The following is a 13,955-nucleotide window of genomic DNA, read 5'->3' as shown; positions in this document are numbered from 1 at the left end:
ACACCACACCCCTCTACAGTATTTATAGGAACTCAAACACTGAGATCCCGCTCTGTTCCAGTAACAAGAAGCCGAAAGCACCAGCCTGAAGATGACGAGTGAGACCTCGTCGAAACGTCGCCTAGACACCCCAACTTTTACACGGGAAGACACCCGAGGACACCAAAACCTGCATTCCTGTACCCGTGAAAATCTACGAAAACATATATATATATATATATACACACACACACACACACACACACACACACACATACACACTGGGTAAATTTTACTGTTCTTTCCCCAGGAAACCAAGACGATGACAGGGGCTTAGGGGCAGTGCCTGGCCGCCAGCATGAATTCCGGGAGGCCCTGGCTTTGGCTGTGAAGTACTGCAAGGTCCTGAAATGTCCAAGGTAGTATTTTAAGTAGTTAAGATATATGTATATTGAACACCAGTGCCATCCTTGTGCCATAATACAGGAATGATCAGAATTGCTGTAGTGGTTGTTGTAATTGAGTTATACGTCTCCTCACTATTGCACTTTGAAGTGGTATAATTTAAGTGCCTTTTTCATCACAGACCCATGCAAAAGCAGGCCCTCAAACCCGGAAAGAAAGCAAAGGGCAAGTTATGTGTTTGCCTGTTTTTTTACTTATTTGTCAGCATACCTGCTAGCTATGCTAGAAAGAATCAATTGCTATCCTTTACTGAAATGAAGCATCTTTCCTCATCTTCCCCCTGCCCCCACTCCACTCTGGGGTCTTCTTTGCTAAAGGTGGGAAATGTGCTAAGGAAGCAGGCACAGGATCTAGCCCCTTTCCATAGCTCCGTGTCCATAGTTCCATAGTCTTTTTCTTGCCTTATGCAAGGAAACCATAAATCTTGTAAGAGGCACGAGTTAATGCAGGATTGTTCCACAAAAATACATCTGATTTACCATAGCTACTGCCCCTGCTGCTGCTGCAAATCTTCCCTTGCTCAGGGTAGTGTCTTCCTGCATTAAAATATGCAGCATGCAGCCTTTATTAGGACAGTCTTGTAGTACATAAATATTTTAAAAAGGAGAAGGGCAATTAAAGGCCAAATATGAGCAAAAGGGAAGAGAGTCTTATAGGAAGATAATTTTTGCACAGTCATGTATTATTTCAAGGGAGGGGCTGGTTTTAAGGAGGATTGAAGCAGGGTGGTGTGATGGACAGAAAGTGGAAATTTGACTCCAAAGATAGGGAGGAGGAACAAAACCTAAAGAACAGCAAAAGGCACACAGTTAGCAGCAAGGTGGAATAAGGGGATGCAAGGGAGGAGAGAGATCAAGTGTTGTTGGTGATAACAGTGGAGATCAAGATAAGAACACCTTTTCCATTTTAAAGGCTTTTATTTTCTGAACACAGTGGCATCTTTAGACATGACGCAGCCAGTCTATCACTCTCAAGGCAAACCCATTGGGGGAGGAGCCATAGCTCAGTGATAAGAGCAAATGCATATTCTTGCATTGCAAGGGGTTGGACTAGATGATCCTCAGGGTCTCTTCCAACACTACAATTCTGTGCTTTGCATGCAGAAGGTCTAATGTTCCATCCCGGGCATCTACAGGTAGTGTTGAGAGACACCCGCCTGAAACCCTGGAGAGCCACTGCAAATCACTGTAGATCAGCCTTTCTCAGCCTTGGGTCCCTAGAACTTGTTGTACTACAACTCCTATCATTCCTAGCCAGCAATGGCCAGTGGTCAAGGACAACGGGAGTTGTAGTTTAATGACTTCTGGAAACCCAAGGTTGGGGAAGGCTGGTGTAGACAGGCTACTGGTCTGTCTAGCTTAGCATTAGCAATATAATTCCCCATGTTCATCTCAAGTGGGCATGAACTTCTGGATGGGATGTGTAGCAATGTAGTCAACAGAGATTCAAATGAGTAACCGCATCAAAGGGATGAACCAACCCAGTCAGCCCCATTTAGGGGCATTACAGAGCATGGAAGTGTTGCTTGCAGTCTCTGCTGTCCAACAGAATGAGACACCTCACCTCTGAGTGCAGAGGGAGAGAAAACATAGGCAGTAAGACACAGGCTAGTAATGAGTGACAGATGTTAGGACATTTCCAAAAGCTCACCGGCAATACCAATTTTGCATGGCGCTTTGCGTTACACAAAGAAAGCAGAACAAAGTGGTGCAGCTGGCTATTTTTGTGTAAGACCATGCCCTTTTAACTTGGAAAATTAACACCAGTCTGTTTTTTGCAATCATACTCGGCAACACTGTGTGGTATTTTGCTAAACTGTAAAACAGACACACTGAAACCAAGCAGACATAAATTAGCCATAACTAATGCAAGTTCAATTATTTTAATGGGATCACTCCAAGTATGATTTTAGTAGAGCCAGTGTGGTGTAGTGGTTAAGAGCGGTAGTCTCGTAATCTGGGGAACCGGGTTCGCGTCTCCGCTCCTCCACATGCAGCTGCTGGGTGACCTTGGGCCAGTCACACTTCTTTGAAGTCTCTCAGCCCCACTCACCTCACAGAGTGTTTGTTGTGGGGGAGGAAGGGAAAGGAGAATGTTAGCCGCTTTGAGACTCCTTCGGGTAGTGATAAAGCGGGATATCAAATCCAAACCCTTCTAGTACGTAAAGGTAAAGGGACTCCTGACCATTAGGTCCAGTCGTGGCCGACTCTGGGGTTGCGGCGCTCATCTTGCTTTATTGACCAAGCTTCCAGGTCATGTGGCCAGCATGACTAAGCCGCTGACTACACATGACTACTAACTATTTTAGATACCACCAATTAGTTAGAAATCCCATTCATCCTCAAGCAACACATGCATGGAAATGGTGAAAGCACATCATCATTCCTACCCAACTGATTGTGTGTGTGTCCAGCATGGTGATCAAGTACTACTAAGGTTCTGTCAGTCTGCCTATAGTGATTTTGCATATCTGGCCTGTGGGTGCTGTTTGTGAGCTCATAATCTATACCGCTCATGGTAAATAAGAGAGTATAGTTTGTATGATTTTGATACAGACGTTCTTGTCATTCCTATTACATGTCGCAGGTGTTAGCTTATCCCAGCTGAAACCCTGGTGTAGCGATGTGTGTTGATTGCTGAGTGCTGGAGGTGGCTTCGTGGGTCAGTGCATCTCCTCAGGGGGAAATTAAAGCGGGCATGAGACAGCTTTCACTTCAGTAGCATCATATCAGCATCGTGGATGCCTTGAGGGCAGAAAGCCGTCAGCACCACTGCTTCTGTCCCTCTTCCATCCTGATCCAGCCTTTTGCTTACAGGATCCACATTACGGCCGGGCGAATTCCTTTGGGTGCTAAGAGGGAGGAAGTGTCAGCAGAGATGGAAGCCACCTTCATTGAGAACCTCAGATATGCTGCTGACATCCTGGCTCAGGTAGGGGCTGGGTAGATGCCTGTTAAGCAGCAAGCTGCACTGCTTCATCAGAAGGGTGAGGTGCCTATTCAACAGTGATTCCATTTGGGGGTGAGACAAATGCTCCAGAGAACCCAAGAGGCAAAGTGTTAGCAAGACCTGCTTAAAGAAGCTCCACCCCAGTTATTAGTCAGGCCTGGCAGGAGGGCACACAGGAGTGGTTGGGCACTGGTGGCAGTGGTTAGGAAACTGGCCAGTGACAAGAAATAATATAAAAGAGGTGAGCTGCCCAGCAGCAATTTTCCTTCGCTTGCTAGCCTAAGGCACTGAGTGGCTATTCTTCCATTTCCTTGCTCTGGTATTGCAGGAAAAGATCACTGGATTATTGGAGCCTATTAATAGCCGGATTACTGATCCCCGTTACTTCTTGACTACTCCAGAGCAAGGTAGGCCATGGCCTAAGACTCCTCCCTTCTCCACAGATAGGGAATTGTCCTTCTAAAGCGGTGTTTCCCAAACTTGGGTCTCCAGCTGTTTTAGGACTACAACTCCCATCATCCACAGCTAGCAGGTCAGGGACGATGGGAACTGCAGTTCAAAAGCAGCAAGAGCCCCAAGTTTTGGATACACAATTCTAAAGCAAGGGTGGGAAACCTGTGACCCCCCTAGATGTTGCTGAACTACAACTCTTCATCCCTCACCGCTGGCCACACTGACTGGGGCCAATAGGAGATTGAATACAGCAACATCTGAAGGGCCACAGGTTCCCCACTCATGTTCTAGAAGTTGCTGGATAATGGGCTTTGGGACTGCACGATGACAGGAAATGGAGCAAATTGCTCCCCCCCCCATCCCCAGAATCAGTTGTGACATTGTGCATCTCCATTTTTATTCAGCTGCTGCCATTTTGAAGAAGGTGGGAAGCCCCAGCCTGAAGCTGCAGCTGGTGAGTGTCACTGAGGAAAACCTGGATTCAGCCATAGAAGTGGGTGTTGGGCTTAGAGATCTTATTACACTGGTTGGTGCAACAAGAGCCCACCAGAGGGATGAGAGAGGCTGAACAGCAGGCATCCCCAACCTACTGCCCTCCAAATTCCCCCCCCCCCATTGGCCATTTTGGCTGGGCCTGATGGGAGGCCTAGTCCAGCCTCTGGAAGGCAGCTAGACTGAGCCTTTTTATGTTTACTCCACAGGACATTTTCCACTGCCAGATCATGGATGGTAACCTGACTCAGAACTTGGAAAAGTATTTCCCAATTATTGGTAAGACAGGAAAGGTGCAGTGGTTCCCTAGTATGGCTTCAAAACTGGAATCCCTTGCAGGGGTTGTTCCTAAGCAAAGGGACAGATACTGCTGTAGTGTCAAAATAGTTCCAGTCAGACCCCTATGCCTAGTCCTTCATTTGTCCCTGATGGTTACCTTCTTTCTCTGCAGGACACGTTCAGCTTGCCCAGGTACCAGGACGGCATGAGCCCGACAGCCCTGGCGAATTAAACTTCCCTTACCTCTTCCAGCTGCTGGAGTCAATGAGTTACAGTGGCTTCGTAGGATGCGAGTACAAGCCCAAAGGCAAGTCTGCTTAAATTATCCCAAGGGAATGGGGGGAGATTTTGCTGTGTGAAATGAAGCATTGTAGCTGGGAAATTTTTAGGCTGCTGATATAACCCACTGTTTCTCTGCTTCACAACTACCAAAACTGGGCAGGGTGGTGGTGCTGAAGAAGTGCAAAATTGCTGTTGCTGATGCTTTTGGCTTCCCTTACAGAAGGCACATTGAAGGGGCTGGGCTGGCTGCACTCATACTGGAAGAGTCATGGTGTACTGGATAGTGGAAGCTGAGGGGTTAAGTTCAGCAGCTGAAAAACTGGACTAAAGAGCATCAGAGGTGGAGTGCAATCCTACATGCCAACTTGGAAAGGCAATGTTCTTTTGTTTGTCTCTCTTCTGGATGCATTTTGCCTCCTAATAAAACAAAATAGCATTCCTAGGGCCTTGCTCCAACTCAAGTCCTGGAATGGCTAAAGGCTTCACTCTTGTGTCACTTTGTGTTCCTGAACAGATTACCGTACATTCCTGCCCGGTCTTTCCAGTAAGAAATATATCCTTTTTTTTATTACTCATTGCAGTTATAAGGGTTGACCCACTAAAAAGGAAAGTTCACCTTCCTGGAATCACACTAAGCAATGATGCTGGCATGCCTTTCGCAAGAATGGGGACTAGTGTGGTGCAAAGGAAGGGAAGTCCCTGCCTCTTCAGATCTAGCTCTTTAGTACCACTTAGTGGCCCCGGATGAGATTTCCTAGATTTAAAGGGGCATCTTAGCCTCTAGGTTCTATCTGCATGCTGCTGCTTAAATTACTTGCATTCCAGATCTTACACTGCAGCGTATAACCAGAGGGAGACACGAGTGGCACAATTCAATCTGAGCCAGAACCAACTTCCTTAGAAAAGAAACTGGCACCATCATGCAAGCCTGGAGTAAAGACCCTGGCACTGGTCCCTGCAGTGCATCCTGGCAGACACGCCATTCTGGCAGGCTGGTGGGAACCTACTTCGCTTCGTGCCAGGGATAAACTCAGCAGCTTGTCGGGGAAAAGCTATGACAAAAGATTTTTATTGTTATAATTAATGATCCATTTTATTTAATTTACTGTACATTCACTTCATATATATATAAAAATTCCCATCATTGTGCAGTTCCCTCTCGCTAAAACCCATCCAGTGAGTCACTCTTAAAAGCACCAGGCCACGTCAGCAGCTCCACTTGCCTGTGAGCCCTGGCGCCAAAGTGCCCAAGGGAAGGTGGCACATCCGTCCATATATGCCTCATCCTGCAGTTTTTTAGGGAAGGTGCTTATCGCCCCCCCCTTAAGGCTGTGCTCTGGTCTCCAGAGCGGTCCCCCTCCTTGATTCTGTTCATCTCATCAAAATGTCCTAACGAAGCTCTTACCCAGCCAGCTGTAGCCTCACATCACCCACTACGGTCCCCCATGTGTGCTTCTGCCACTTGCGGTGCTCTCTTCGCCCCAGCTGGGCCTGTGCAGCGTGCCCCAGGTGAAAGGAGCCAACCAACACTAGAGCAGCCCTGTCCAGAGATTGAAGCAAGCTGTGTTTATGACCGATTCCAGATGGTGGTACGTGGACACCAGCTGCGGCAAGGGGCTCTCGCTGTTCTGGGGCTGTACTGGGAATGGTTCTCGAAACACCACGGTCAGGCTCTGCAAAGAAAGACAGCTGGGTTAACTAATGGCACTAGCAAGGCACGGGGATCTAGTCATCTGCCCATAGGTAAGCAACAAAGCTCAACGATAGGCTTTCCTTAGGCCAAAGACTCCTCTTGGGAAGGCTGTTCAGATAGGATAACTTCAGGACATTTGAGTTAGCAGAGCTAGTTAGACGTTCAAAGCCAAAACAGCAGCCCCAGGGCTCAGAAGTTTTATGTCATCAGTACAGAGTAACCCCGAAGCCCCACTCCTTGCCCCCGCCCCCCTTGAACTGCTGAGCTATGAAGAAAGGATCTTACCGTTTTTCCTGAATGGGAATCAAGGAATACGAGCACAAAACAGTCTGTGAATTTCTGGTTCAGCACGACCTGCAGAGTTGGGGGCAAGAGCACTGCATCAAGAGAGAATCACCCCCCACATTAAAGAAAGCAAGGCAATAATTGCATTGTTCCCACTGAGAGGGTCAGAACCTTTTTCTGGGGAGTAAGGCAGATGGGTAGGAAAAAACCAGTGGGCAAGGGGAACAGAAGTCCATAAAGCCTCTTGATCCCACCCACCCACCTCCAAATCCTGGACTGAAACAGCCTTCCAGTAACTAGAGGGCAGCTTCTAATAAGGAAAGAAACCCGAAGGACTGCATTTCAGAATTTCTTTCCATTGTCGAGCCAAGGGGAGCTGGAACTGATGAGTGAGAATGCCAAACCTGACCAAGCAAAATGATCAAAGTTCACTCTTGATTTAACTGATGGGAAGACGGGTTAGCAGGGAGAGGCCCACAGCTGGAGAAAATGATGCTGGAAGGGACTTACCAGGTACTGAGTGCCAGCATCTGCGTTCTGGAAATGGCGGCAGCTCTGGGGGAAACGGCTCAGCAGCACCTTGATAAGAGACTGGTACCAGGAGACTGTCATGGTGAGGAAGCAACTCTGCCACAAAGAGAGAAAAAGGAACGTAAGCCACTGGATGTCCACTGAGAGAATAGACTGCTAGATGAGATGGGCTCTGGTCTGGTCCAGCAGGGCTCTTGCGTTCTTTAGCGCCCCATAGCTTCGACCATGCTGGGGTCCCTTGAGTGTTTTCTGCCCGCCACAGTATGTCACAAGTGTGCGTACACCCATACAACATGCACCCCCACTGACTCAACCAGCTCAACTCACCAGCTGGGGATCAATGTCAGCAATCGATTTCCTGTGCACGGCGTCCAGCAGCTCCTCCAGCTCGCCGAGGGAGAGCTTGCCCAGCTTGAGCTTGTCAGAGGCCAGCGGCTCGAGCAGGAAGAGCCTCTTCCAGAGGTTGTCTCGGCGGCAGTGGCACTTGGCAAGCTGCACCATGCTGCTGAGCTGCTTCTGGGCAGCAGCCACCTCGGAGGCAAGAAGCGGGAAGAGCGGGGATGTGTAGAAGAGCCCGGGGCCCACCTTGACCTGGGGACCTCCTGCATAGAACTCCCCACTGTCCTCCACCTCCTCCCAGGGCTCTGGCACTTCCTTCCGCTGCCAGCCCCCCTCTGCCGTCTCCCAAGCAGCACGTCCCAGAACTGGCTCCAGCGTGTCCCGTTGCAGGCGTGGCAGCTTTTTGAAACGGCGCATGTCGGCCGTTAGTCGTGGAAACAGCTCCCGTTGGCTTGTCATGATCACGTAGAAGTGCAACCTGGGAGGAAGGGAACAGTTGCCATTGCAGCTCATTGCCTATCTCGCTCACCAACAGCCCCACAGTGTGGCCTCTTGCGGATAGACAGTAATTGTACTGCTCTCCACGTGTCCATTAAGTACCTGGTCAACCCGTGGCCTAGACTGGTTCCCTGCAGCCCAAACTTAAGGCCCTTAAGGTCCACAAATGACAACATTTTGGAGGTCCCAGGTCGCAAGGTGGTTAGATTGGTCTCAACTAGGGCCAGGGCCTATTCAGTACTGGCCCCGACTTGGTGGAACGCTCTGTCACAAGAGAATAGGGCCCTGCGGGACTTGACATCTTTCTGCAGGGCCTGCAAGACAGAGCTGTTCCACCTGGCCTTGGTTTGGACTCAGTCTGACCCTTATGTTTCCCTCCCCTTATGGTCTTGATTTATTGGCTACTTTTAAAATGAGGCTGCATTTTAAATTGCATTTTAACCTGTGTTTTAAATTGGTTACCCGCCCCCTATTATGTTTTTACTGTGATTTTATTGGTGTTAGCTGTCCTGAGCCCGGCTCTGGCTGGGGAGGGCAGGGTATAAATAAAAATTTATTATTATTATTATTATTATTATTATTAATCACCCAGCTGCCAATAAGCTGCTCAATTCTTCTTTTTTAGCACACTGCATGTCTGAACAGCCAAGGCTGTTCGACCTTGTAATTGCTCAGACAAGTGGCTTTCCCCGACTTGCAATTTCCCAGTTCATCTCTTACCTTAGCATACGTTATTAAAACCTTCCAAGTCCAAGATATCTGTATTCTCGAGGAGCATCCACTCTTTCATCCAGCAGAACGCTGCTGATTCATAATACAGTTTTAAGTCCGGCAGGGCAAATCCCCCTCTTTCCTTTGCATCCGTTAAAATCTTAAATTTTATTCTGGGTTTTTTGCCCTGCCAGACAAATTTCGAAATGTCCTTCTGCCACCTCTTGAAACAGTCCATCTTGTCAAGGATTTGCAATGTTTGAAACAAAAATAACATTCTAGGCATTACATTCATCTTTATAACTGCAATTCGGCCTAACAAGGAAAGCTTCAAATTTGACCATATTTCTAAATCCTTTTTGACTTCTGTCCAACATTTCTCGTAGTTATCTTTGAATAGATTCACATTCTTAGATGTCATATTAACCCCTAAATACAGACAAGTGGCTTTCCCCCTGACTTGCAATTTCCCAGTTCATCTCTTACCTTAGCATATGTCGCTCTGACTCACTTTGCTCCTCAAAGGGAGCAGCATTGTGGAACACAAGCATGGAGACATCGAAGTCGTCGTGGTGACGCAACCCCTCCGAATCCTTGTAGGAGCCAGAGCTGTAAGGGAAGAATGCAAGGGGTTCTCTACATGGTCAAGAAAGCAGCTGCAGTCCTTTTGGGCCACAGTGTGGACTGCATTGCAGCGGGTAGTTCAATTGAACCAAAAATAGACCCTATTGTTTCCTACAAGTGAGGGGGGTGGGGGTGTAGAACAGCAGTGTTACACCCGTGACTTGACTCACCACTGTAGAATGATGTGAGTGAGAGTTGGACATACGTGTCAGCTTTTGGGTTCATAGCCCCATTGCCATGTAGTACAGTTTAGGCAAAAATAAAATCAAAGCAATTTAGGAGAGAAAAATCAGTGGCTAGGAATACATCAGAGAGTTTGGAGCTGTAGGATACATTACACATCAGAAAGCCAACAGATGAACCCGATACAAGGGCCATTCTGTGTCAAGTTTCTCAGTCCAGGAATATATGCCCCAGAACAGACATCTGCACCTTATACTACCATCCAAGCAGCATAACAAACTTTGTATTTGTGTCTTGTTTATTTTATTATAATCATGTCTGTTTTGCAAACAGATATTGGTAACTGCAGCAGCCTGGTAATGCAGAAAGCTAGTGTTTGAAGCCTCCCCAGTGCTAGAAAAGGTTTGTACACACAAGTATTTTGTGGAAAATGCCCCACATTTGACATTTCCTCCATCTCTGAATGCTCAAGTCTTTTAATGGACTGCTGTGTCTAGTTTCAGAGCAACTGGCATAAAACACCAGCATGTCACAGCTAAGCTGGTAAGAAGGTTGTTCTATCCTGAAAAGCAAATCTAGGAAATCCATGGGCATCCCGTATCAAGGACTAGGCAGCTGGGAAAAGTTGTGGGACCTTGTCCCACCTGTGTGAGATCAAAAAGCTAGTGCCACCTGGAAGAGACTGTTTGGTGTTTCAATCAAGAACCTAATACACAGGTAGGCAAAAGCTAGGCTTACTTGTGCCATACCTGGAGCCAGTGTGGCTGTGTTGTATTCCAAAAGAAGTTGACAAAATGGGATTTCTTTTGAAGAGGATAAAGCACCCTGTGGGAATGGGATTCTGGTGGCAGCCGTTAAAAAATGTGGCACCAAAGAGACAAGGGTCGGTTCAATCCAAGGAAGGAAAACAATAGTCGGTAATCTGAATGCCAAGTTGCTCACATGAGGTTTCTCAAAAAGAACCAGAAATTCTATGTTAGCAAAACACAAACACGGTCTCTAGAGGCAAACGTTTTATCCGTATCCTCTCCTCAACTGTCAGCAGCAGTAAAAATTGGTTGGCGGGATTGTCCTTGGTTGCTTTTGACTGATTGAGAATCAATGCGAGACTCCGCAATAAGCAAAATTTAGGTAAGTGACTAGGAATAATAATAATGACTAGAGTAAAAAAATATAAAAAATTAGAGAGTTAAACAGCGTCGGAGAAGTGTGGTCTGTATTTCCAGGCCACCATGCATCTGAAAAAAATAGACTCTAGCCTACAAAAGCTTATTCTATAATAAAGGATGTTAGTTGTGGAGGGCTAAAGAGTTGAGTACAAAATGAAATGCCTTCTTGTAGCACCTGAAATTAAATACTTCCTTTGTAAATCAAATACTGACAGTACCTTATTGGACTTCTGCAAATAAAAATCTCTTTTTCCCTAAATCACATAAAACAAATAATTCATTTGCAATAATTCAAAATGCATTTTTGCCAGTCCTGGACCTAGTGGGTTAAGTCCTAGGTAACACAATATAAAGCCTTAGGCAGAACCTGAATTATTTAATCTTTATGGCACATCCTCATAATCATCATCATCATTGCAGAAAGACATAAAAGGTGAGATACCTGGCGGCCTTTTGAATGACGAAGGTGGAAGAAGATGCATGGCACATGATGTTTAGGGAGTAGGGCTCACAGACAAGTGTCGTAAGTGGCACTGAGACAAGAGATTATCAGAGCAGCCTGGAAATCACTTGCCTGTTCCAGATGGAGACTAGGGCATACTCATTTTGCTCAGGGCTGGGAGTGCCCTTCTTGCCCTCAGCGCTAGTTCCTGGTTTGGCCATGCGCAGTGGTTTCATATGATAGGTGTTGGCGTGGTCAGTTATATAGTTGTACAGCTGGTGTGCTGTAATGGAGCTGGTAGGCAAGGTCAGCGCACCTGTAGGAGAAGCGGAAGGATTACCATATGTTTGCTTACGGCCGTAGGATCGCTTGGTTCTGGGAGTCTGTGTGGGGGACAGAGGTCTACCTGCTCCACAAGACAAACCTGAAATGAGTCCTTCTGGATGCTGTCGTCAGAGATAGTGCAAACATCTTCCAGATGTTTGCCAGCAAACCTTAGCCTCTGCTGGTCAAGGGAAATGCCTGCTTTGTTCCTTTAAATCACCGTTAGTTGTTGGCTACTTATGTCAGCACGCTGTTTTGGGTTTATTTTCCTTTTTCTGATCTTCTAAAATGATCTTCTAAAATGTTTCCCTTCAACTTCTTGTTTGAGTGCCACTTGCTTTACAGTGTTTTATTAAAATAGCTCTTTAAGCCCACACAGTCGGCTTCTCCCTGGTTCTTAGCTACTGGGTTCCAGAGTTCAAAAGGCCCTTCTGTTGTTAAAAACAGGAAGGGTTTTATAGGTCCTTTAAATTTTTGGCATACTCCTGTGCTCATGTAACCAGGTACTTTCGCGATGTGGAGCCAAGTGTGCTAAAGGAGGGCCAGCAACACTGAGTTTTTATTCTACTAGAGTAAAACCTCCTTCCCACTTGTCTATGTCAGATTGGAAAGCTCATTGCTGGTAGGACCTGACTGGTTTACAGCTTATAAGCAAAGCAAGAGGTCCCAAGACAGAGATGAAGATGATGACAGGACCTTTGTGACTTCTCGGAATACAGCCATCTACTGGGGCCACAGAACAAGTGCAGTTGGCTGTGCAGAGCTATAGCTGTCTAAAATCTCCTCAAATGCCCCCAGAAGTTCTCACCTTGGAAGATGTGATTGCGTCCAAACTTGGGGATGTCAGGGTGCTGGGCAATGAAGTCTTCCAGAAAGCTGGTGAGGTGATAGCCTTGCCGCAGCGCCATATGGGATCCAAGTAGGTACTGGTGCACGATGCGCAGGTGGAAATCATAACTGAACGAGTGCACATGCATGAGATCACGCACCTTGTCGCACTCCTCCGTGAAGAGCATAGAAAGCTAAGGCGAACAGAGAGAGAAATCAGACCTGAAGCCAGTTGCCTAAGGAAGATGCAGTACTACTGTATGGGGCTGTATAGAGGGGGTTCAGAAAAGTACAGAGAAAAGGAAGTAGTGAGGGAAGCAGCCTGATGTTATCCAACCTAGGCAGCTAGGTCATACCTTACAGAAAACACCAGAGTGCCCCTGTCACTAGCCATTGAACCCTGGGTGCCCTTTTACCTACGCTAGCCCTTTTGCCCTTTCACTTCAACCTGCAGGAGAGCTAGCTGGATGAGGACCTTGCCTGGTTACTAAATTGCCTACTGTGCCAATCTCAGATGCAGGTAAAATGGGCACAGTAATACAGCAGTGGCTCATGGGGACTGTGGTTTCCATGTGGGTCCTCCATTTGCTTCTGCTGAAGGTCCTTTCAAAGGGATCCACCAAAGATTCCATCAGTAACACAAGGGTCTCCCTCCCCCACTATAGGAAAATTGGGGTGCAGCAGCATGTAGTAGGACTGGCTCCTGTAGTTCCTGTCTCAGGAGGACCATGCAGGGCCATGTGTGAGAGGCTACCACCCCTGAAGTTCTACTCAACATATGTGGAAGAAGAGGAACTTTGTGGCTGTGGGAGGTGGAGGCAAAGGCCGTACCACAATTTCCACAGAAGAGTGGAAAATAAAATGCCCATCTCCGCCATTAGACTTGGAGGTTTCTGAGTACAGAATCATGTGTCTGAGATACAATTAGGATAACTTTAAGTCATCACAGTGGATCTTGCCATCAAATAAATAAGTTGCCTGGCCCTTCTTTAAAGTAGTATATTTAAGGCTTATACGGGTAAAGGTAAAGGTAAAGGACCTTTGGACAGTTAAGTCCAGTCAAAGGCGACTTTGGGCTCTGGTGCTCATCTCACTTTCAGGCCAAGGGAGCCAGTGTTTGTGCACAGACAGCTTTCCGGGTCATGTGGCCAGCGTGACTAAAGTGCTTCTGGCGGAACAGGACACCGTGACGAGTGCCAGAGCGCATGGAAACGCTGTTTACCTTCCCGCTGCAGCGGTACCTATTTATCTACTTGCACTGGTGTGCTTTTGAACTGCTAGGTTGGCAGGAGGTGGGACAGAGCTACGGGAGCTCACCCCTTTGTGCACACCCAGGGTGCTCTGTGGGTGAGTGAGGATTCGAGGCAACTTAGGAGGTGCTGGCTTGGTTTAATTCAGGAGGAAAACATATAAATGGGAGCAGCTGCCT

At 47.2% G+C, this 13,955-nt stretch overlaps 2 protein-coding genes across 8 annotated transcripts in view; one reads left to right on the top strand and one right to left on the bottom strand.

The window, feature by feature from the left end:
- Positions 1-5,384, top strand: part of HYI (hydroxypyruvate isomerase (putative)) — a 138,769-nt gene extending 133,385 nt beyond the window's left edge. For both annotated transcript variants that reach the window (XM_083510806.1, XM_083510805.1), the window contains 7 exons: positions 290-398; positions 3,261-3,375; positions 3,722-3,800; positions 4,251-4,300; positions 4,548-4,617; positions 4,790-4,924; positions 5,120-5,384. In XM_083510806.1, the coding sequence (XP_083366932.1) occupies positions 290-398; positions 3,261-3,375; positions 3,722-3,800; positions 4,251-4,300; positions 4,548-4,617; positions 4,790-4,924; positions 5,120-5,193 (632 nt within the window). In that variant the 3' untranslated portion in view covers positions 5,194-5,384. The remainder of the gene's footprint in view (positions 1-289; positions 399-3,260; positions 3,376-3,721; positions 3,801-4,250; positions 4,301-4,547; positions 4,618-4,789; positions 4,925-5,119) is intronic.
- A 580-nt stretch (positions 5,385-5,964) lies between these two features.
- Positions 5,965-13,955, bottom strand: part of SZT2 (SZT2 subunit of KICSTOR complex) — a 79,034-nt gene continuing 71,043 nt past the window's right edge. For all 6 annotated transcript variants that reach the window (XM_083510742.1, XM_083510746.1, XM_083510743.1 and 3 more), the window contains 7 exons: positions 12,507-12,720; positions 11,507-11,690; positions 9,443-9,565; positions 7,736-8,225; positions 7,388-7,504; positions 6,878-6,946; positions 5,965-6,572 (listed from right to left, as the gene is read on the bottom strand). In XM_083510742.1, coding sequence (XP_083366868.1) covers positions 6,429-6,572; positions 6,878-6,946; positions 7,388-7,504; positions 7,736-8,225; positions 9,443-9,565; positions 11,507-11,690; positions 12,507-12,720 — 1,341 coding nt within the window. In that variant the 3' untranslated portion in view covers positions 5,965-6,428. The remainder of the gene's footprint in view (positions 6,573-6,877; positions 6,947-7,387; positions 7,505-7,735; positions 8,226-9,442; positions 9,566-11,506; positions 11,691-12,506; positions 12,721-13,955) is intronic.

This window comes from Podarcis liolepis (assembly GCF_965112155.1).
Source record: "Podarcis liolepis genome assembly, chromosome: 6".
Classification (NCBI taxonomy): Eukaryota; Metazoa; Chordata; class Lepidosauria; order Squamata; family Lacertidae; genus Podarcis; species Podarcis liolepis.
Note: the sequence above shows the minus strand (reverse complement) of the source record. Positions and strands in the feature narration are given on the sequence as shown.